This window comes from Cryptosporidium parvum, chromosome 5, assembly GCF_000165345.1.
Source record: "Cryptosporidium parvum Iowa II chromosome 5, whole genome shotgun sequence".
In the NCBI taxonomy this organism is placed as follows: domain Eukaryota; phylum Apicomplexa; class Conoidasida; order Eucoccidiorida; family Cryptosporidiidae; genus Cryptosporidium; species Cryptosporidium parvum.
This window is the reverse complement of record NC_006984.1, coordinates 707,899-733,518: the sequence shown is the minus strand read 5'-3', so window position 1 is coordinate 733,518 and position 25,620 is coordinate 707,899. Positions and strand designations below refer to the sequence as shown.

At 31.0% G+C, this 25,620-nt stretch overlaps 3 protein-coding genes across 3 annotated transcripts; 2 read left to right on the top strand and 1 right to left on the bottom strand.

Moving 5' to 3' along the window:
- Nucleotides 1–2,203: 2,203 nt before the first annotated feature.
- cgd5_3140 (LPS glycosyltransferase of possible cyanobacterial origin) lies at nucleotides 2,204–8,413 on the top strand (the record flags this gene model as incomplete). The annotated part of the gene is made up of 1 exon (XM_626244.1): nucleotides 2,204–8,413. The coding sequence occupies one exon, from the start codon at nucleotides 2,204–2,206 to the stop codon at nucleotides 8,411–8,413; it is 6,210 nt and encodes a 2,069-aa protein (XP_626244.1).
- Nucleotides 8,414–9,627: 1,214 nt separating this feature from the next.
- cgd5_3130 (large hypothetical protein with 8 or more transmembrane domains) lies at nucleotides 9,628–23,970 on the top strand (the record flags this gene model as incomplete). The annotated part of the gene is made up of 1 exon (XM_626243.1): nucleotides 9,628–23,970. The coding sequence occupies one exon, from the start codon at nucleotides 9,628–9,630 to the stop codon at nucleotides 23,968–23,970; it is 14,343 nt and encodes a 4,780-aa protein (XP_626243.1).
- A 27-nt stretch (nucleotides 23,971–23,997) lies between these two features.
- On the bottom strand, nucleotides 23,998–25,182 carry cgd5_3120 (hypothetical protein; the record flags this gene model as incomplete). The annotated part of the gene is made up of 1 exon (XM_626242.1): nucleotides 23,998–25,182. One exon carries the CDS (start codon nucleotides 25,180–25,182, stop codon nucleotides 23,998–24,000), a length of 1,185 nt encoding a protein of 394 aa, XP_626242.1.
- Nucleotides 25,183–25,620: the final 438 nt, after the last annotated feature.

The window sequence follows — 25,620 nt, the reverse complement described above, 5'->3', positions numbered from 1 at the left end:
AATTAATCCGTGTTAAAAGTCTGTGTTTATTATTTGATTGTGAAAATAAAATTATTTTCGAGCAACAAGAAGTGTGCAAATCAAATTATTTAAGTAAATCTTCGCTCGAGCTTGAAGGAAGAGGGTCAGAGTAAAATTAAATTATTTAATTACTTTCCGAGTTTAAAGTTTTCGAGGTTCTTATAGTATTGTGCAGCATTTTTTTTTTTAAACTAACTAATAAGTTAACAGTTCATAAAGGTAATATATATCGAAAAATTCACACACAAATTTCAGTTGGAAATTAAATAAAAGAAATTGAACTTAGTTATAGTATTCTTATTAATTGCTTAAAAGTCAAAGAAGCAAAAGAATATTACAATAAATAAACATTAATTTATCCATTCTATTGTATATATAAAAGAAAATCAAAGAATATATTGGGATTAATGCATTAACTCTAAATATTAACATCATATGTCACAAAATCTATTTCTGAAAATTCAGCCAAAGTTTTTCAAGGTTGGTTCAACTCAATTTACTGGAACCATTATTATATAGTTAATATACTATATACATTTTTTTTATGTATATGTGTATATAGAAAATATATTGGTGTATATACATGCATTAAAATATAAATATTTTATATATTTATTAATAATAAATATAACAGATATTCTTTAAGGTGTGAATTCCTAATCCTCTTTTTTTCTTATTTCAAAAGTTAAAATATCAAGACAAGTCCTAGATTAGAGATACAAGGGAAATTCAACCTGGATAATATTTCTGAAAAGCCGAATATTTCAAATCATCTAATTACAGATTACAATTTTTTTTAAATAATTAGTTAATAGGCTCCAAAAAAATATATATATACTAATAGGAAAGAAGAAAAGAGTTGCACATTTCTGATTGCAAGCAGAATCTTTCTACTCTCGAATTCGCGTGGAAAAAGGTTAGAAGGAAAAAATAAGACAAAAGTAACCAGTATATTTTTTTTCTTCAGTAAAGATTGACAAAGCTAAGCTTATTCCAATTTTTATAAGATTTAGGAATTGTATTTACACGAAGAAAAAGATATAAAACAAGTAAACCTGACCTGTTAGAAAAAGGGTGCAATTTAGGCAATAACCAAGGACTATATAAGCAGAATAATAGAAAAAAAGGTTTAGAGCGAATAATTTCCCTCTAATTTTTTTTTCTTCTCATTTCTGCTTTTGAGTTACTTTGGGTACGATTTGGAATCTCACTAATTCAGTTCAAATTCATTTTATAATTCAATTCAAGTTTTTCATATAAAGATTTATATATATATATATATATATATATACTTATATATATAATTCTATACTGGGCTTTCATTATATATGTGCTTTAAATAGCTGAAGAGAAATCAGCATTTTGCTTTGTGTGGATTTGGATTTTTTAAATATATATATTTTTTTCAAAAGCTTTATTCAGTAAAATTTACAGTTATTAAATATACAACTGGAACTATCACAACCACTTCTGCTTTGGAAGGACACCAACAATTTGGATTTCGGAATAAATTGAAGTAAATATTTCATAAGCGATATAAGAAGGATCAAAGTTTCTTTTTAATTCATAGTATTACTTTTCTACAGTATTAAGGATAGTAATATAATATAATTAAGTGAGAAAATAGAATTGTTAGGATCACTTTCTCAATCTTAATTTACAAATTCAGAAGAAATTGGTAAAAGTCGTCAGCTCTTGGATCGTATTTATTCATTGATTACAATTATAATTTATTATTTTATTAATAATTGATTATTAGTAAGTTCTAAGTATTGAGTTTTCAAAATAATTTATATAGAGTAAAAATAAGACTTTAACTAAAGAAGATATCAAGAAAGTTATCTCATTATTATTGGCAATATTTGGAATCCAATAATTAGCATTTTGTATATAAATATAAAGCAGTTTTCCAGTTATTATTGTCATTTTTTCGAGTTGGTTAAATATTTAAAATAAATAAATAATTGATAATTAAGCTTGAAGTGAAAGTCCAAATAAGAAGGGGAAAAGAAATTATAATAAACAAGTTTTGTATTTATGAAACTTATAAATTAACTTGGATATTAAAAGAAGATAATTGAAAACAAAAAAGACAAAAATAAGTTAAATCCAAGAATCTAAAACCTCAAAGAATAAAGATCATATCACATAATAAATACTCTCACAAAAAGGGGAGTGTAAGATGAGTGATAGGGAGGAGCTTGAGTTGGATAAAAATGTAAACAGAATGCGACTGGAACTAGAGGAGGCTCTAGATATTCTAACATGCCACGAAAATGAGGAGATAAGTAGTAATAGAGAAGGGGAATGTTGCATTCTGGACTCTTATCCACTAAGTATGACTCTAATAAGATGTGAAAACGATAAAGAAAAGCTAGGACTGATATTTCAACTGAATGAATTTTCAAGAATGGTAAAAGGGAGTTATTGGATGGTTTTGGAAGATAATAAGGATCCAAGAAATCTATGTATGCTTGAATTTTTTAATTATAGTGATGGTGTTTTTAGAAATAAGATGTTTGAAGTAATTGTGGACAAGAATGAGAGAGAGATTTTACAGAATTACTTTTCTCACTCAAACTCGATTTTGAATATGAATGGAGGAAATAAGAGCGAAATTAGCAATGAAAAGTGGATGATGACAACCTTAAAGAGGAGAAGAGATATAGAGAATTCACGAAATAACCTGGGATTGGCATTTTGCAATACATTTTTGAAAGAAAGTAATGAGAAGATTCGAAGTTTTGATTTGTCTTCTTTAGCTTTTATGGTGAAATTTAGTGAAGTTAGCAATATTTCAGAGCTTATAAATAATGTTGAGACTTTATATGAAGATTTTCGGTTGAATAAGATGGAAGAATCATTCCTAACTGTTTTTAGTTTTAGCATTGAGAATAGATTGGATGGACAAGCAAGATTTGAGGATGAATTGAAGAAATTATCATTATCAAACTCTAAGAAAGATGCTTATATGATTCACATATTTACGAATCCAACAGATTATGCAATGGTAACGAGTACATATAATTGGAGCAGTTACATTTCAACCTTAAAAGATTTGGCTCTTGGAGAAGCTAGAACAGAGTTTATGACACAGAAGTTGATTTATAATTCACTAGAGAATTTTGAGGATTTAAACATTTTCAGAACAGAAGACTCTGAGAGAGACCTAGAGATTAAAGAAAATATGATGGGAGGGGAAAACTTGGATGGCAAATCAACGATAGCTACAACATTGAATTACTATTCAACAGACTCTTGCAAATTGGTTGACTCAGCAAATGGGTTTTCATCCACGGACCTGGACTCAGTAACAACCTCTATTAATTCAAGCACGGAGAACTTAACTCTATCAAAGAAAGGTTCAACTCTTGAGGGACTAGATGAGAATAAAGAATTGGAAGTGATCGATGATATCGAGATATTTGAGGATGAAGAAGTGATTGGATTTGAAGAAGATCCTCTTTTGGTTTCAGAATGGTCAAATTTAAGATTTTGGGAGTCTGCGGTAGTTGGCGCTTCTGACTCTGTTGCAATATCGAATATTAGAAAGAAAAATTTATTGTACTCGAACTCAACAATTAATAGTAACAATAACCAGAATGAAAAGTTGACAGACAACCAAGAAATACCTGTCATTCAGGAATCTGTCAAGGAAGAAGAGTTTTATGAGTGCAGAGAAATGATGTTCGACACGCACACGCTCAAGGCCAAGTTGGCAAAGTCAGTGTGGGGCGGCGCCACATGTTCTGATAGGAATTGCATGCAATGCTTTGCTTTATTACATGCGCATGCACAAACAAATACCGATAAGGATGAGAAAACTATGGAGAATGAGAGGATTTGGTGTAGGGAAGGGTTCACAAAATTTTGTGAAGTTTACAAGAGTATGGGCGTAGTAGAGCTGAAAAGGAAGTCAGAATTGGGAAATGGCAATAGGGCTTGGTTAATTAGGGAGTTTATAGGGGATGAACTTACAGACCAGGTATTTTGCTATGGACTTAATAGAAGAAGAAGAAGTATTAAGGGAGGCTTAAGAACCATGAATATTTACTTAGTTGGCGATTTTAATGATTGGAATAAGACTTCTCACCCAATGCAACTTGAAACAGAAAATATTTGTTCAATGAACCAAGAGATATATGAAAATTACCCTTCAATTCCACATTTTATGAAGAGTAGGGTGTATTCAATAATTTTGGATGAAAATAAGCTAGAAAGTTTTTTAAGTTGTAGTCCCAAAGCTAATTCTATTTCATTCAAAATTAGGATTGTTACTTCTAAGGCTGATGGATTCACAGAAGGTCATATGGCAGAAGTCAACAATAGTATGGGAGCAGTTTCTTCTCAAGAACTGGAGACTTACAGATTACTTTCTTATTCAAGATCTTTGACTACTTCAGGAATCAAAGATAGTACTGAGAATGCTTTAATGAATTGTAATTTTTACTTGGAAAGCCAAAAAGAGCACGATGGCCTGAGAAATAGAGATCTCAAGTACCCTCTTCCAAGATGTGTTTTAAAGCCAAGGTTAGGTGGAAATTTAAAGCAAAATAAAGATAATATCTTTGATTCAAATGGAAAGGAATATCAGATACCAGTTACAAGTATTGTCAAAGGACTTGTGACAAATTTTAGGCAATCACCTTTGTATATATATGAAGCAAATATTGCATTTTCTTCCAAGGGAGAATTTGGAACTTTTGCAAGCTTTAAAGAAAAGGTTCTACCAAGGATATCTCGAGGAGGATATAATTGTTTACTGTTGACTGGTTTACTAGAGCATTATCAGTCATTTAGCAACAGTCAGTATCCATTCAATTATTTCACTCCTTATAGCAAATACGGTACCTTGGAAGAGTTTAAGGACTTAATGGATGACTGCCATTCAAGAGGAATTGCCGTGATAGTCGACTTTAACTTAACATTTGCAGATATTACTAATTCTAACTCAATGCTTCAGCCATGTGATAGGGAGGTTAACAACAATTTGAGCAATCTACAAGACATTATAGACATTGATGAGATAAATATGTGCTCAGGAAGCGAAGCAAGCAACGGAAATATGAGCAGAGAGGGATCATTTATATTTGGAAATGGTAATTCTGGTACTAATATAGTTAGAATTGATGAGTTATTTTTGGATGACTCTGTTGTTGATCTGTATGAGTCATTTATGCTTACTAATTTGAATACATTCAATCCAAGCTTTTTCAAACATACTCCAGATGTAATTTCACCTCTATTTGCTTACAATAAAAGTTACAGTCGCCTCAATCTGGGTTACATTCCAATGTTAGCTCAAATATTCTCTTCTCTCCACTATTTATTGACTCATCTTGGTATTGATGGCTTCAGATTCACTGTTCCAGATCTATCAGAAGAACAAGAAAAATACTCCTATATCTCCTCAGTGTTGGCTTTGATTAATGATACAATCCACACAATTAAGCCATTTGCTATTACAATAGCAAATGAGCTTCTCTTAAGAGAAAACAAAGACAAGGCTTGTTCAGAGCTTGCAGTACCTTTGGAATATGGAGGTATGGGCTTTGACTATATTTGGAATACTTCAATTTGTAGCTCCTTGCAAGACATCATCCTTAAAAGCCCATCCAGTTTAAATATTAAAAAAGATATAATTGACGAGTTGCTTCCCCATGAGGATAAAATGAGGAATTCCAATAAGAAGATTCGGATTTTATACAAAAACAGAGAGAAGCAAAACATATCCAGTAGAGGAGATAATGATAATGGCAATAATAATAGTTACTCGGATATGGGAGAATCTGATTTGCATACAGTTGAGTTTGTTTCCAGAAACTTATATGGGATAGAATCTCTGGAGATGAAGACGGTGACACAGAATCCTCTCAGAATTGCAATGTTCAGTTGGGAAAGTCTTTATACTCACTCAGTTGGTGGGGTTTCACCTCATGTTTCACAGTTGTCTGCAAGCCTTGTAAGACTTGGCCACGAGGTTCATCTATTCACAAGGGCAACTACATCAGCATATATAATCAAAGTTCACGATGGAGTATTATACCATGAATGCCCTTTCCAGTTGAATTCTGATTTTGTTACTGAAATTATAAATATGTGTAATTCGTTTGTATATTATATGCAGAGATGGGAAGATGGGCTAACAAAGGTACCTGATCATCCAATGCTTAATAATGTAAAGAATGGGTATCGATTCAATATTTGTCATTGCCATGATTGGTTAGCTGCTCCTGTATTAACAAGTTTAAGAAGAATTGGAAATAATAATAGGACTACTATCCTAACATTGCATTCTACTGAATACGGCAGATGTGGAAATCAGTCATATGGAGGACAGAGCGGTAGAATTTCTGATATAGAGAGAGAAGGCTCCCATACTGCAGACCGACTAATTTGTGTAAGTGGAGTGTTTGCAGAGGAAGTATGTAGACTATTTGGAATAAATAGAAACAAAATTAAAGTAATTTTTAATGGAATTAATTGCAAGACCTTTGATAGTGTAGCAATGGATGATGCTGGCGAAGTTAAAAGGCAATACGGCATAGGACCTTTGGAACCAACATTTCTTTGCGTTGCAAGAATGGCTCTCCAAAAAGGAGTTGACTTACTTATTGAAGCAGTACCTGGCATTTTGAAATATCGTAATGATACGAAATTTATCATAGTTGGAGATGGACACCAAAAAGATGAGATTGTGCGTAGATCTCATCAGTTAGGTATTTACAATTCCATCAGATTTGTTGGAAAGAAATCAGGAGATGATGTAATCAGACTTTACAAGGCTTGTGACGCAGTAGTAGTACCATCAAGAAATGAACCATTTGGAATTGTTGTATTGGAAGGATGGACAGCTGGAAAGCCTGTTGTTGCTACTACTAGTGGCGGCCCAAGGGATTTCTTAACTCCGAACGTAGATGGGTACTTGGTTGAGCCATGTAAGGATAGCATTGCTTGGGGTTGCTGTGAGATATTGAAAAACTTTGATCATTCTAGATGGATGGGGTCCAGAGGTAGAGTAAAAGCAGCTTATTCATTTTCATGGGACTCAATTGCACGAGCAACTAGTTTCTTGTATTTTGAACAGTGCAATGTTTTGGATGTTACTCCAAGCTTAATACTTAAGCCAAATTCACCCATCATTCTTCAAGCCTTTGGAGAAAATGCTCTTCATCATCATATGATGGTATTTGACGGTTTTGACAAGTCGGTTTTTGCTCTTAAACAGTTAAAGCTACTTATATTAACAACCATGGCTTTCGCAAAAAATGGTGTCTTTCAAAGTATGGGCTCCGAATTTGGAAATCCTGATTCTTTTGATCTTCCTAGACCAAATAATAACATGGATAATAGCAAAATGTGTTGTAAATGGGATTTGGCAGATAACAAGAACTTGAAATTCAAGCATTTAGAATTCTTTAATACTCTATTGATTCGTCTTGAGAAATTTTTAAGCTGGATAGCCAAGAATAACATTCAGGATTATGGAGTCAATTATAATTATCTTTCACCGTTAACATGTGGTAGTGAGGGAGAGTTAGGTAAGAATGGGCTTACTTCAGCTTGTTACTCCAAATCAATTTCACCTTTAACTAAAGGAACCTCTACTTCATTAATACCTTCAGAGATTTCCCCAGCTTCAACATTTTCTAAGAGGGTTTTAGCGAAGAAAGAAGCAATTATTAAAAAATTGGAAGAGAGCTCAGGGGATAATACAAGCCCAGTAGATAATGAATCTGTCATTTATTTGGACTCAACCCCCCAAAGCAATGGAAAAGAAGGCTCAAAGTCTATTCAAAACATCTATTCTAGAGCAAAAAGCCTTGGTAAGCATTCAAAAGATTCATTAAAGATCTTAACAACTGATAGTTTGTATAATTCATCATCTAATATTAATGTAGTATTGTGCCACGAATTGGATAAAGTTATGGTAATTGAGAGAAATAATTGTGTTTTTGTTTTCAATTTCAGCGAAAAGTATTACAACGATTATGGATTTGGGATTTCAAGTGAACTTCCCCAGAGTCTAATAATTGACACACAAGATGAGAGATTTGGAGGAGACAAAAAATATCATATCACGGGCAGCTTTTGTTCCACTTCTATCAAATCTGAGCAAGGATTCAAGATTTTTAGCCCTAACTCAGAGCCTTCAAATATTAATTCTATTGTTAATAATAAATTTCCAAACAATTTCCAACACGAATCTCCATATAGATTTGTCAATACAAAATCTCTCAAGCAAACAGTTTTTCTCAATATGTCTCCATTTTCAGCTTATATACTAGCTCCTTCAAATCTTGTTCAAGATTTTCCTTGCGAGACTGTTGGAGATAAATTATTTAGCCAAAATATTGACAGTTTTGTTGATTCAATTGGTCTATTCTGTTGATATATAGAATTCAAATAGAGATTTCATTAACGAGAAAATCTGATGCCAGTTTACTTATATACCATAAGGCGTATTCATATCGAAGATTCCATTAATATCTTGAAAGGAAATCAGGTATTCTCAAATTGTATTATGGGAAAACTCCTACTTCAAGATTTGTGGAGAGAATACTAATCCTGAAATTCAACTCCAAAATCTTAATAGATTGACATTTCATTTAATATTACATATTCTGTGCGAAAAAAAACGATAGATAACTCTTTGGGATTGTAGAAAATATTTACTTGTTTTTGTTATTATCAAAATTTTCCCTTTTTTTTTACTCAACCCACCAATTTTTTTTCTCTAATTATTTTGCATGTTTGTGGATGCATGCAATGTCATAAACCGTACCCGCCTCTTTAATATCGCATGCGGACACGTAAGATTATTTATGAAAGGGAAATTAAAAAGGGAATAGGAAAGAATGTATTAATTATTGTTACAAGGTGAATTATAATGTGTGATAATATAGATTGTGTTTCGAATTTTTTTTAAATTGTCAGATAAAGCAGTGAAATCATAGTATTGTAAGTCTTTTTTTCCTCATAATACAATCTTTTCTTATAGAAATGTCAATTGTAATTACCTAATATGTAAGTCTGAATTTGCATGCGCTTGTATATATTGAATTAGAAATGTGTGCATGCATAGCAGCTGCCAATTTATTTAGAATAATTGGTTGCGATTTTTTAATAATTATTTCCATATGTGTGGGGAAATTCATTTTTTTGTTTTTTTAAAAAATCTAATTCTTATTTTCATATTTTGTAATAAGTTGGGATTTAGAAGTATAAAACAAAATAGTGAGTGAAATTTAATTAAGGAGAAAAATAGTGAAAGTTATATTTTATCTAGTGAAAAAGCTTTTTTTGGCAAACGTAAAAAAAAGCATGTAGGGGGTGGGGATGAGAGGGGAGAAAAAAGCGGAGAAATCAATAAATTAAAAATAGAAATTGAATACATGCAATTTAAAATAAAAATATTTATTTAAAGGATTAAAACAGTGGAAATTGAGTATTTCAATCTTTTGACCAAAAAGTCAAATATACTTTTAAGGAAATGGCTCTGAGCCTCTAAGAATATAATTAAATACCAAAGTAAAATGAAATAGGGAACTTAAGATTTGGGTATAAAAACAATTAAAAGCAAGAAAATACTAAAATACAGAAGAAATGGTGGATTATGATTCTAGAATTTGTCAAAGACCTCATTCTGAAAGAGCTTTAGAACAATATGAAAAGTACCCAGATGAATATATAGAAAGTGCAACAGTAAGACCAGAAAAGTATCATGTTCTAGAGCAAGAAGAATATGATGATTGTATTATCACAAAATTTCACCAAATTATTAATAGTGACTATTTAGATGTGGAAAGGGAGCTGATAAATGGAAAGTTAATGAATAGTGAGAATTATGAAAGCAGGGTATTTAATAAATATGGATTATCTGCTGACCAAAAAGGAGGGGATCTGAAAGAAAGAGATTATAATGAAGCAGAAGAGAATTCTGATGATGAGTTAGATGATGGCCTTGAAGAATGTGAGGACGAAACAGAATCTGAAGAATTGGATTCTGAAGACGAAATATATGAAGATAATAGTCGTGAATTATTGATGTTATTAAAGAGCAGAGGAAAATCGAGACGTATTCAAAAGAGAGAAATACTAAGTTTACCAAGCTCCGAATTTTTAGTAATAAGGGAATTTCCGGTATCTTTTGGAATTCCAGTAATCACATTACAAAAATTGAATGTACGTCCAATTTTATTTCTTTGGATATTCTTTTTAATTTCAATGGTTTATACTTTTTCAATATTTCTAGATGAGTATATTGTTAATGATATTATTCCATTATACCCTTTGGGAAGTATTTTTGAGTCAAAGAATGAACAAACTGAAGGATTAGTTCCTTCATTACTGAGATCAAAGAATCCAACAGTGGTATCAAGAACTGGTAACAATGATATGGGATTAATAGGTAAAAGTAACTTATTAAAGAAGCTTTTTCCTTTATTCAATATTAAACAAGACTCTGATATTTTTGAAAATTCAATAAATAGACCACTAAATGTAACTTTGGATGTTAAACATTGCCATATTCAATTCCTTAATTCAACTAGTGATCTGAGCTATATTAAAGTTAGATCTTGGAGATTATTTTCCAAATCACATATGTACTATGGTAGTTCTGGAAGGTACAGTATACCATCTAGGAAGAAAGATAAGTTCGAATATATATGCTCTCACGGAACTTTCTTCTGGATATTGAAAAGATATATTCTTCCATGGGATACTTATAGTGATTATAATATAAAGAATATTTCTTGGAAGGATTATAAAGAATACTGTGATTCAAGTCCTAGACCTTGGAATTTTAATAATGATTCAAATTTATCAATAAAATTACACCAAACTAATACTGGTGATTATTTTCAATGTTCAATAAACTTTTTCTTGGCAAATAACTTCCAGTTTGACGAACTTTCTGTCAAGTTTGTGCCATCTTCAACATATATGAGAGTTTCGTCATCGATTCCGATCAAGGCTAAATCACTATTTCACTTGGAAGCATTACATGGGACTTTTGATTTAAAAGATGTATATTCACCAAATATTTCACTCACAATTTCAGATGGTTGGGCTTCTATAGATCTCCCAAATCTCCAAGATTCAGGTCGTAGGAATGTGTTTATAGAAAGTAGAGGAGCTCCAATATATATTAATAGTAGAACACCAATTGTTGTTACTATGCCAGTCAGAATTGCAGAATTAGCAGTTTTTAGAGCTGAGCATGTTAAAGTCAAGCTTGAAAGCAAATCAAATGATTTAGATGGTCATGGGTATTATAAAACTGCATCAGTTGTTGCAACTCTGAATCCAGATTCATCATTCTTGGATAATAAACTTTCAGGTTCTTCAATTAATACAAGAATTAACATTCAAGGAAGTATTCCACCAGTATATATAAATGCTTATTCAAACTTTGAATCAAGTTCAGATTTTAATAACATATCGGATGAACTTATTACTTGGGCAGGAAGACACCAATGGAAAGATCCACATTTACTTGCGTTTTCAAAATCAAGATTTAATGGGTTTTCAAAATGGCTTCAAGAGGATCTTGCAAGTCCATGGGTACTTTATATTAATGTTTTAGGAAATAGAGAATATCCTAGGGGAACTTGGAAGGCAGTATCTTCAAGAGCTTTTATTCGAGATCCATATGCTTTGGTTTTATTATCAGGAGGACTTTTAATGCCAAGGATATACACTCTATTTATTCATATTCTTGGATTAAGGTGTATGGTTCCAGTGAGTCATTCAGATTTGGAAGATCTAGATGTAATCAATGTTGATGATAATCCTTCTAATACAGGTAATATTAATGGAGGAATTAGTGGAATTTATGCAAATATAACTAATCAAAGTATCAGTAAGGATATTGGAATAGCTGATAATATAATTCATAAAAATTCTGATGATAAAGTAGAAGGTCAAGGGAAAGGAGGAATACTGGCAAATATGACAAGCAGAATATCAAAGATGATTGGTCCAGATGATTCAAAATCCTCTAATGGTGAGAAAAATAAGCAAGAAAGTAAATTAAGCGATTTGAAGAAGATATTTGGAATTAAGAATGGACCAAGATTACTTTCAAATAACTTACATGAGTCAATTTACATTGATGAAAATATAAGTGAAGATTATTACATTAACCAGGACTCAAATATTCATGAAGATATTGCAAATATCAAAAGTATAAGTGATGTAGGCAATTATATGGGGAAATCAAGTAGAATTAAAGCTTGTGAATCTTCAATAACTGAAAACATCTTTAGTGTAATAAATACAGCAATCGTAGGCATAGCTCAACAACCAAGCGTAATTGTATGGACTCAGAATGATGGTGAAGAAATTAAGGCTTATAATTCAGGGTTGGGATTAGGAGAAAGAAATAAGGTTGGCATATTTGATAACTTGTTTTTAACGACAAAATGGGTAATGAAGAAATTAAAAAGTCAACTAAAGAAAGTATTTAAATTGTTTTCCTCAATGATATCATTTTTAGAGGGTATAATATTCCCAGGATGGTTAATTCCAGGCTGGAGCAAACTATCCAAGAAGATTCTAAAAAGTTCTATGTTAGCAGATGATGATTTTGAATCTAATCCACAAGTCTTATCCGATAATCCATATCAGACAATCGAACAATACATATTTACAGCTGAAAATGATGCAATATTAAAAGACCTTGTAACAGCAAATGACTTACAAGGTTACATAGTTTCTCTATCTTTGAATATATTATGTGGTATTTTGGTAGCAGCAGCAGCAATGTGGGTACTATATTACTATGTTTTCCCATGGTTTTTAACAGGTATTAGAGAAATGCAACTAGTAAGTACGGCTTCACACCGTCTAAATCATGATTTTAGGACATCAGAGGCTGCAGAATGGATTGTAATGGTTTCTACAATTCAATGGCCAAGCTTTGGATTATTATTGAGATGGAATCAGAGACAAAAAAGGCGTGATAATGAGAAGCTTTGTATATATATTAAACAGGTAGAGAACTTATCTCAATATAGTGGGAATAATAGCAATAGTTATGAAGAGAAAGTAACAAATGAGTCAGGGCTTTCTGAATTCTTCCTTTATATTCCAGCAAACGAGGCGTCATTAACTACACATTTGGGAAGAAATCAACAAGAGTTGTTTGTTCCAATGAAATATAATGATAAATGCATCTTTGAGGTGACAATGCCATATGAACTAATTTCTGATCAAAAGTATAGATTAAGAATTCTAAGAATATCATCTTCTGGCCATATTATTGAGCAGAGCAATTGGAGTAATGAGATTATTCCAGGAAACAAGATGAAGTTTGTAGATTTCCCACTACTTTTCTTAAGGAGGTTTTTGCCTAAGAAAAGATCCTCACTTAATTTATTCATAAACAAAAACACAGATCACTACTCTCCTTTCGGAATTCCGTTCTATTTTAGAGATATTGAGATAATAATTTTTGATGTTCTTGGTGGGAAGAGGAAGAAACGTAATAGCATTTCTCAAGAAAACATTTTTGATTATGGGTTCGAGGATAATGATGATGACGATAAAAATAATTTAATAAATGACGAAAGCAACAATATGGGAGTATTTGGAAGGGAAGAAATGACCAACTCAGCTCACAAAATGGATGGAATAGTCACTGACATAAATGGTGAACAAAGATTCGAAAGGTCCTTCTCTAACCAAAGCATTAACAGAGAGGCGCGCGCGCCAAACTATAGTTCCGGTATTGAATGTGGGTATTCAGAGGTGAGAGGGAATAAAAAGTATGTGTTGATAGCAAGATTAGTGAGAGATTTTCCGGATGAGTTTGTCACAAGCGAGATTTCAAGTGGAGTGAGCGGAGGAGCAGGGAAGATTTCTGAGAATTATACAAGTAAAGGTGGAGCTGGGGAGGGACGTTCGGCGGCAAGGTTTGGCAGTTTGCATGCATCCAGCATTACAGAAGAAGAGGATGATTTTTCCTCACTTAAGAGTTATACATTTAAGAATAAGTCATTCGATACAGATAAGGTTCGAATTGAGGGCTGTTTGGAAAATATTAACTTATTTGGTAACTATAATGAAAATGTGAATACAGTGAATGGGAGAGAATTAGGAGGAGGAAATAATGTTTATATTCTTCGTAATAAGATAAATCACAATTCTAAGGGGGAAAGCCGTAGATTGAGTATTGGGGGATTTGGAAGGGATGAGAAAGTTAATAATTCATGTGCAGTAACAAGCAGCTTATATTTGGAGCAAAGTTTAATATCTCAAAAGCGAATATTGTTTGAGTTACAAGAGGCAGATAGTGGCCAAGTCGTGGCAAATGGAGATGTGAAATGCTCCAAATTGATAGAAATAGCTTGGAAATCGTTAGTTAATGACAGCAATAATGAGGATAGTTTTGAGGGGGATTTGGTAGCCATGCACGATGATAGTGATGATGTTGTACATGGCAGAAGAATTCATTCAAAAATGGGTTATCATTCAGAACTTCAAGAAAATGATATCATTCAAGTTCATGATACAATTTCAAACGATACTGTCTCTATTAACAAGTTTGTGGATATTTCAGTAAAACTATATTATGTAGAGGGAGGACAATGGGGAGAGCTTTCAATGCTTTTAGATAGATCATTTTGGGTTCAATATTTAAGGCATGACCTTTCTGAGGAAATTATTATTGACTCAAATCCTTTAAATAATATAGAAAGTATTGATATTGAAATGGTGAAAAAAAAAAGTGATGAAAATAGTGGTCGTTTGATATATAATCATTCAGCTAATTCAATCATTAATAGACAAAAGACAGGAGGAGCTGCGTTAAACAATGATCCTGTCAACTTGGAAAAGAACAAAGAGACTCCAAATTCTTCAAACTCAGCCTTGAACTCAAACAAACCAAGATTCACTAATGATATCCCTGGTAAGATTATTATTAATGGCAGTGATACTCAATTAACATGGATTTGGAGGGAGTTAAAGAAGGATAGTTCAAGCTACATTCCTAAAAAGTTGCATTTACATATTTTTGATCATTATACAGATACACATTTAACTTCTTTGCATGGAGACAAATCAATTCCAAATACAGGTACTTTTGCATGGTCAGTCGATGTACCATTTATTTCACAAAGATCATCTTCAAGGGATGTTTATTTAGTTATGGCAGTAAGTAAAGATGATATTCCATCCAATGTAACTATTCAAGGAAAAATCTTTGTTCCAAAGGGATCAGTTACTCATGATAATTCTGGATATTTCCTTGCAGGGTCAGGAACAGGTACAGGTACAGGAGCAGGAAGAAGATCTTCATTAGGCAATAAACAAATAATAGTAGCAGTTTCTAATTCATTCAAAGTCATAAGATTAACAACTTTGAGTGAATTTGAGTTATTGTACGCAACATTTTGCAGAACATTTGGACTTGAAATGGAAGTTGTTACTTATAATGATTTAAATAAGTATGGATTCCTGGTTTCACCTAGCAGTTTAAGAGTTTGTGAAAATATAAGAAAACCAATTCCTACAGAAACTCATCAAAGAGGAACTTACTGTCCTGGCCAGTTTATGATTAGTGCTAAAGCATTGGCTATAACTACAGGAAGTAGATATATATTAAGAGGTGAAGATAAAGAATTGGATAATTGTATATTTTTAAAATCTCAAAGAAAATCAATCGACATTATTGAAAATTGTACTTTAAATTACTCAACTTATTGGTGGTCGTCTTCTCCTGATAGATTTTTGCTCAAGAATGGAATTATATTGGATACTAGTATATTCTTACCTTTAACAATTAAGGTTGTCAGTTACTTCAAAATTGATTCTATAATGCTATTTTTAAGAAGTATATCCATTTCAAAAATGGTTAATTCAATATGTAGCTTTTCCTCAAATTTGAAATGCTTATTTTGCTTTAATAAAGAAGATTATAATTCAATCCAAAAAAATGAAGATGCGAAAACTATTAATATTTCTTCGGGTTTATTAGTTCATTCAAATTATTCAACAGTTTTCAGAAGAAAATCTACTTGGAGATCAAGCAAGTTCAGAAGTTGGAAAGCTATTTTAAGTCTAATATATACAACAAAAGAAAGCAGCAAACAACAAAAACTCAAGGATAGAGAGAGAAAAAGTATATCCAAATCAAAACAACGATGGTCTAAAGCTTTAATGTCTTTAAAAATTGCTCAATTAAAACGTTCATCTACTAATTTAATTCGAAATTTGAAGAATAGTGTTTCAAATAACCAAGTTATTGATGGATCAATCCATTCTATGAGAAATAGTAATTGTGAGTATACTGAATTAACAACAATATCAAATTGGAATAAAGTAGGGGAAACTGAACACCTTGGTAGTACTCAATTAGATGATGAAGGAAATTTAAGACAGAAATCAGGAACTGAAATAATTGATTCAGATATTATTAATGGGGTAAATAATGAAAAACTTGATAGGATTTCAGGATATAATATTGGTTATGGAGGAATATTAGTTCCAATATATATAGCAAAAATAAAACAAAGACAAGAATTAATACATGAAATTTGGTATTCTTTTCAATTTTCAATTTTACCAGTAATACTAAATATAATGATTTATGGTTTTCAAATTTCAATACTTTCAATATTCCCAGTAACTTGTATCATACTAACTCTGGTTTATAATTACTTATCAACTCTTTCCATTTCAAATCCACATTCTCATATCAGTTCAAATTATTTTTCAGATATTGTATATAATCCAACTTGGGACTTTTTTATGTCTTTACCATTTCCTATTCCATACTTATTGATATTATCAGTTTTACATCTTATAATTATTCATACTACATTCATTGCTTCCAGTTCATCACCTTCATCTTATAATAAAAGACAAGAGGAGAATAATGAAGATTCAGAAATAACAGGTAAAGGTTTAATTTGGAGATGGAGGAGGAATTTGAGGTATTACTGGATAAAATTGTTGGTACTTTTTGAAGAAATTGGAATGTTTGTAACATTATTTTCAATGTTTCTAACATTATTAGCAATTTCAATGTTCCTTTTATGGTTCTTATTGGGTTCTTTAATTAATTCAGACAATATACTTCCTTATGTGGTAATGCTTTTGGCTTTGGGATTTGTTATAGTAAGCTTATGGAATAACTTTAGTTCTTCAAGAGGAATTGTTGATAGATTTATTGCTGAAAATCTCCAGTCTTTGATTTCAATTGCATTAGGACATTGGTTTGAGGCAACAAATCAAACATTTACTAGTAATTCAAATTCTGCTGATCCAAATGATCTTAGAGCTGCAGTTTCTGAACAATTACATTGTGAGATTAGTAATCACAAATACTTATGGGCAAAAGCAATATTAAATAATGTAGGAAAACAACAAATCTCAAGGGATAAAAGTGGAATAGAGGGATCATTAGGTGTGAATTCTAATAATAAACAAGCTCTCAAAGACTTTTTGGATGGTTCAATGGAGTTAAAGCATAGTACAAGAATTAAATCTTATGGGTCAAAGCTTCCAATATCTGATTATTGTTCATTATATTGTTCCAAATGGGAATATTTGAAGATATTGCCAGTTGCACCTAAAAGCTTATTTGGGATTAATTCAAAAGGAGAGATTATTGGAGTTCAAGAGACTTTAAGAATGTATTATGGAATGAAATTAGCTACAGTTAAGGATGTTATTTCTGAAAATGATAAGGTTGATGGCTTATTGGAAGGATTTGATGTAGCTCTTTTACAAGATGGTGTTAAGTATGGTCCAAGGTTTGGATATAAAGTTGAAGATTTTTTGCAGCTTGAAACTTGGTACAAATGTGCTATAGTCAAAGTTCCAATCTTTCCTCCAAGTGAATCTTTATCAGATGAAGCTAAAGTAAAGCTCATATTTGACTTCTTTGATATGGATGAGGATGGATTTTTGAATAGGGAAGAGTTTCTATACTGGGTAATTAACTTACACTATGATAGATTTTTATTTAATGGATTAAATACCAAATACCAAGATATTATTGATTATTTTAATTCTATTTGTAATACAAATGTAGATGATCAACAAGGATTTTCTGTGGAAGATATTATAATATTGTATTCATTGTATCCTGGGAATTTGGATTCTGATTATGAGAAGGTTATTCCAATTAGAGGAGGTACAAGTGAGAATGAAGGTGAGATGATTATGAGCCAAGCTCATGATCAATTTATAATAGATAGAGGAGTTATTGATGATAAAGGAGCACAAGAAAATGGTGGAATAGATGAGGAAGAGTATGATGATGAGTTTAGTGAGGATATTTTCAATGCTAGTTCTTGCCATACAATAAAAACAGGATTTAAGCCTATGATAGATCAGAAAGGCTATTTATGGATAGATTTACTTTCTTCAAGTTTTGAAAATAGTAAAAAGAATACAGGTAATCATTTCCATTTTGGAAAAGTTGTGAATGATTCAGATATTGGTGTAATTACTGGGGATTTAAATAATTTAAAGCTATGTTCATTAAATCATTATGGAAGATCATCTTCTAGTACTTTTGAAGGAGTTGGGGATTCTTTTGGAGGTTTTTCAATTAGAGGAAAGAGTTCTAATAATATTAGTAATAATATTAGAGGAGGAGTTGGTAACTCTAGTAAGCATACAAAGTTTCAATTATTACGTGAGATGAATGTACAAAAGCTAAAATATATATTTACATTTGCTACCAGAAATTTAAGGACTCCAGATATTGATACAGCTTTGAGAGATATTCATTCTTTGGCTTATAAGGTATTTGATGCTCAGGTTGCTTTATTGATTCCTATATTTGGAAGAAGAAATGTATTAACTTTTGGTAATTCTCATTCTTTAAGTAACGATGATTTAGATATTATTAATGATGGAAATATCATTTCAAATAGTACTTTTCATGATGAATATTCATTCTCTGGAAGCTTAAGTATGTTTGAGAAACAGGGAAATAATTTGAATATTATTGGAAGAACAGGATCATCAAATAGAAACTTCAAAACTTCATCTTCAACCTGGTTATTAAATCAATCTAACTCAAACTTGAATAATGGATCAAGTTCAAGTTTTATAAATGCTGCAAGCAGTAGTAGTATGATAGCTAATCCTGCAGGAGGAGGAGGAGGAGGAATTGGAGGTACAACAACTAATATTAATGGAAATGGGTTAAAAGATAATGGAATTGGAGGAGATAGTGCATGCATTAAGAGTATGACATCTCAAAACAAAAACTCTGACAATGATACAACCAAGTTCTTACAGCTTATGAGAATTCTTCACAATGAGATTAGACAAGATATCTGGATCTTATTTAACCATATAATTGGAAGATTATTTGATAAAAGCAGAGTTAAAAAAGGAGCTGATCACTTTTTGGATATTGTTTATCCAAAATTAATCAGAAGAAAAGCTGCAAGAATTGTAAATATCTTCTATGGACCATCTTTAAATGAGCTTTCACTTTCTATACATGAATACTTTGTATCAGCTCCTCCTAAAACTGCAGCTCAAGTTGTTGATGCTTTAAAAGAGTATAGAGTCGAAAATCAACGTAATGTTAAGGATACACTTGAAATTATATCATTATCTCAAGGAAATGCATCATTACAATTTCAAGTATCTTTGATAACTAAAGCATTGTATGCTTTAAGTGTATTAAAAGATACCGATGTTGATATGCTTACTGTAGATATACCTTGGAAAAGATCTCATAGTTTAATTACTGAAGAAGTACTTATTTTACCAAGAAATCATCAAGGAATGAAAGTTATTTTAGGAGCAATCCAAACAGTCTTGAGGAGAGCTAATTCTATTACAAGTTCTAGATCTGGAGGAGTTTTAGTATCAGATTTTTCTAATAGTAATCAGAATATATCTTCAGTAGGTAAGAACCAGAAGAATAATGCAAATATAATTCATCAAAGAGAGGTAAAAACTAGTGTTGAAGTATTTCATTCAGCATTAGTTGATTCAAAAATGAGTGAAATTAATGGTATTTTGATTGGTGGAGGAGCTACAGGGAATGGAGAAGGTGATGGAGGAGCAGGTGGAGTTACAAATTCATCATCGAGTAATAATACTATTGAGTTTTCTGAAACAACTTTGGAGCAAGTAATTCAAGTAATTGTTTCCAAATACCTTTGGATGGACGCTTTTATATTCTTAATTCGACTCTGTGGAATCAATTTATCAACTGATCGTCTTCCAAGTGTAACTTATGATAATTCTGTCAGTTTAACTAATCTTAACTATATAGAGGAAAGGAATCTTCAACATGTAAAGAGTGTATTCACTAAATTGAGTAATGGAAGTGGATTTTTACCTGTAGAATTATCAGATTTGGCATTACAAACTTTGACAGAAAGATGTTTGAATTTTTCGGGTTTACTTGTATCAATGCATTTCTTGGGTTTAATTAGTAATAATATGTTATTGATGGGATCAGGAAATCCTTTGGAAAGACTTAGTGAGCTTGGATTGGGTCCAAATATTAATGTTTTTCATATACATAAAAGTACTAACTTTGATAATATTATTTCAAATTCAATTAATGGAGGAATTATTGGAGGACAAGGTTCTCTTTTGAGTAATCAAAGTAATATATTTGGTACAGCAATGAATGATAAGGTACATGGTAGAGGTGGTGATCTTGGAATTGGTAACTTAGACGATATAGGATTTAGCCTACAAGGTTTAGCTGGAGGAGGAGAAAGGGGTGATTTGCCATTTTCAGGAACAACTTTAGGAGGAGGTGTGACAATTTTAGAAGATGGATTTTTGAATAAAATGATTCCAGAGAGATCTTCAAATTATGGTGAGCTATTGGACTGGACTTTATTAAGTAATGTTAAAGGTATACCAGAGGATGTAGTTAAAGATTTCCATAAAATTGCAGTTTTGAGGTGTGGATTTATTGGAAGATCTCAATTGCATGAGTATATTAAAGATCACAAGAGATTATATATTCATAAGACGACTGATCTGTCATATTTAGAAAGTGTAAATAAGAGTTCTGGTGGTCAAAAAGGATCTAACAAGGGTGAAATTGAGCAAGGTAAACTTTTGCTATTTAGTAGATCACAAAGTAATAACTTTAATCAACTCAATAACAATAATATACAGGATACAAATGAAGATGAAGGAGTAACGAGTAACAATAAGAAAATGATCAACAAGAATCAGGATGACTACTTTGAGAAGATGACAGGTAGTAGTAACAAGATGGTAGATTTTAACATATCATTTGATATATTTGATACAACTTTAACTACTTTGGGATTCTCAAGTCATAAACTCCAAAGTTATATATTATGGTTGTTATTATGTTTGAATTTGAATATGGGAACTGTAAGACCATTTGTTAATGCTTCTTTAGCAAGAGATTTCATTATTATGGTTTATCTTCAACCAATTTATAAGAATAATGGAGAAGAAGAATACTTGAGTGGAAGAAGAATGAGTAATGTTGGTTGTAATAATCCTAATAATAGCACTAATAATAATGTCAATAAGGGTAGTAATAGTAATGAAAATAGTGTGAATAATACAACTTATGGAGGTACAGGGTTATTTAGAGGAGTAGGAATGACAATTTCTGGAAGTAATTTGATTAGTGGTACATTCAAATCGTCTTTATATGAGGTAACTAACCAAAACAAGCAACATTTTGATGCTCAAGATGTTCATTCTTATAGAGGATATTTTACTCATGAAATGCTAAGAAGGTTTTTAGCTTTGGCTAAGATAACAATTCCAAATTCTGGAGTGGAATCAATTTGGAAAAGTTTACCAAAAGATCCTTTAAATATTACTTCTTTTATAGTACCATATAGGGATTATGGGAAAAATATGGAAAGAGAAGCAGAAGAAGATGAACAGATGAATTCAAGAGGTGTATTGGAAGATGGAATGAATAAGTATTTAAGAGCTAGAGGAAATAGGAAAGGTGAGGAACATTATATGTATGAAGATGAGGATTATGAACGAGATGAATATAATAGTGAACAACAGCTCATGAATAGAGGAGGTGGATTGATTGGTATTCATAATAAAGGATTTGAACACTATGAGGCTTTTGGTGAAGGAATAGCTGAAAAAGATAAAATAGGAGGTGAAAGCAAATATAAGCTTAAACCAGGATATCAAATAGAAGGTGAATTAGGTTCTTCATCTAAAAAGAAATTCTCAAAAAGAATGTCTATAGGAGGAAGATTTAGGAGAGATAAAAAGATTGGTAATAATTTAATGAATCAATTTGAAGACTCCATGGAAAATATGGAATCCTATATTAGAAAGAGTAAGATTAGAAATAATCTAAAAGAATCAGTTCACTTAAGAATATTAATGGATCCAACAGGAATGGATCCAATGGAAGGAGTAGTAATAAACATTGATTCAGTTAGAAGATTACTTCCAAAAAAATTAATGACAGGATTATGGCCAGAAGCAATTAAAGTAGTATTAAATATTGGTTTACATCTAGAAAAGCCAGAATCATCAATAATTGAAGCAACATCAAAATGTTTGGAATATAGTAATAGATATGGTTTAATACGTCCAGGAGATATGGTTTCAATATTAGCAGCTTTAAGTAAAGAAGGATTATCATTTGATTTACTTTGTGAATTATTAAATAATATGAGGATTCAGCTTCCAGTAAGAGAAGTAAAAAGAATGTTTGATTTAATGGATTTAAATCAAGATAAATCACTAGATTTACAGGAATTATTGGATGGATTTGAAGTACTTTTTGGATTATTCTTACCACAATTAGTTCATGATCATGTAGGACTAAGTTATGAGAGACAAGGATTAATAATAATGGCAACATCAGCTTCATTATTATTATTTTGTATTTTTGTAGGTATAGCAATAAAGACTTTTGAAGGTATGAGAAATGAATTAAGTACTGCAGTACAATCAGTATTAGCAATTGTTGGTGCTGTTGGATTACAAACAGGAGCTTCACAGGATAGTAAAGAGATTGAAGAAAGAATGAAAGAAAGGATTGAAGATATTATGGGAGGAGATATTGAAACATCAATGTCACAGATTGAATTAGGCGAAGATTCTCAATATTCTTCAAATTCTGAGAATATATTGGTTTTAAGGGAGAAGAAATCAAGCTCAAGAATAATTAGTAAGAATAAGAATTATAACAAGGGAGGAGGAACAGGAGGTACTCCGAATGGACTGATAATAATTACAGAAAAGGGTCCAATATTAAAGATTGGATATTCTCTTCCAAGTAAATTTAGATCAGATGTTAACGATCCAAGACCTTGTATAACATTTTATAGTCAAGATCAAGTAAATTTAGAGCCAATATTCTATTGCTCTAAAGGAATAATTAATCAGCAACATAATATATTCATTGAAGATGATGTAAGCAAAAGATGGTGTATTAAACCAGCATTACCAAAATATACTGGATTAACATTTTCAACAGAAACTGGTATAATTTCTGGAACAATTCCAGCTCATACTCAGAACAAAATTGGATATATTAGGAGAGTCTCAAGTACTTTGGAAAATGATGAGAGGCATTCTTCTTTAATTAGGAATTCTATAATTAATATGAATGAAGGAGCAAACCAAACGATGAATAATAGTAATAGCAGTGATATTAATACGGGAATGAATAAGTCTCAAAAAAAATTATTGAATAATATTAAAAATTTATCAAATGAATCTGATAATAACTTGGGAAGTTTAGGAAAAGCTGGAGGTGGAACTGGAATTGAAATAGATATGATTGCAAAGGAGTTATTAAAGAATAATAATAATAGGGAAGATTTGGTGATGCCATATGGAGGACAGTTAGTTCAGATGAACAGAAAGACTTTCACAATTTATTGTATAATAAGTGAATTGGATGAGAAAGTCGTTTTCAAGACTAGAGTAACTTTCCAAATTGTTCCAAGAACAAGAACTCAAAAGAGTTAGATTAAATAAGAAGTAGTATAAAATATATCAAGAATCAAGAAGTAAATAGTACTCATATATTCCAACTCTGAATACAAGTTTATTAATCCAAACGATATTATTTTTTGTGGTTAGGGTTGAGAAATCATTAATAGAAGAAGAAATGAGTTTAGATGAAAGATATTCTTTAAAGTTGTAAGTTTCAATTACACTTTTGGAATTATGGCCAGCATTTCCCAAATATAGATCAGACTTTTTAATATAAAATAATGAAATATGGAAAACTCTTTCAGAATAAAGTGGTTGTATACCTAAATCAATACAAGCTTGATCAATAATTTCAATAATAGGATTCAAGTAATTAATTTTGCTTGAATGATGAATTTGAATTGCTACAAAGATACCACCATTAATATTAGTATTTTTGGAATATAGGTATGTATTTTTCAAAATAATAACAGAATCATAGTCTAAAAGAATACAAAAGGATTTTAATTTAGTTTGAATTTCAATTCTTTGTGATATAAAGGCTTTTTCTGGAATTTCATTATTAATATCCAGGCAATTATTGAATTTTTTGATAATATTTTCCAAAAATTTGATTGATAATTTCTTACTAATATGATGATTTCTTGTTAAGCTTAAATGTAATCCAACTCTTTGATTTACTTGATAATTTGTATCATTAACAATAAGATCAAAGTTAGAATTAGAGCAAATATTGTTATATATCTTTTGTCCATTTGGATTTTTTTTAATTTCTTGAAAATCAAAAGTTGGATATATTTTAGGTTTTTCAGAAGAAATTTCTGCTTTGTAATAGTATTTTTTATATACCTCAGTTAAGATATTTAATGAAAATTTGATAAATAGTTCATTAAAATTTAACTCTCCAATTATAATTTCCGAATTTTTCTTTGTAAAGATATCTTGAAATTTCAATGTAATAAATAACATACATGTAAAGTAATCTCGTATTTTTGGTTTTGTTATTTCCTCAATAGAACCATTTTTAAGATCATTTTTATGAGTTTCCTTTCTTTTCATCTTTGAAGGTCTTATTTGATTATTGTTTTTATCATTTTCTTCTAAAATTAATTCTTTTCTTTTTCCTTTTATTAAAGATCTTATTGTTTCAATTTCGTCACTTTTTAAAATATAGGAATCAGAATTCAAGCTTTCACCATTTCCATGATAACTATTTTTACTTTCTTTTTCTTCATCTTTGTACATTTGGTGGAAAAAACAATATTTAATTCAATATAAAACCAAATATAATATTAAATTGGCTATTGTTGACTTTATTTTTTTTAGATTGTTATATTTTGACTCATTTGTAACTTTGCCCGCCATTTGAGACCCATCATTTAGTAGTATTAAAAATTAAGTTTGAGAAAATTCATTTAGGTGAGAATTAGCCTTACGCAAGGGGAGATATCGTTACAAATGACGCTCAGCGGATGTGCGATTTCTGCTAGTTGAAAACTACACCAATTTAAACTTCTATTATTCTATTCTCTAATAGATTAATGGCAATTTCTGGGGCCCTCTAGGGCTACAATAAAACCAACGTATCACTTAATGTAGTTAGCCTTGAAGTAGTCTTGCCTTTAGTGTCCTAGTTATATTTGTCCTCCATACATGCTAATGTACAGGTAGGGGGCTGGCGCC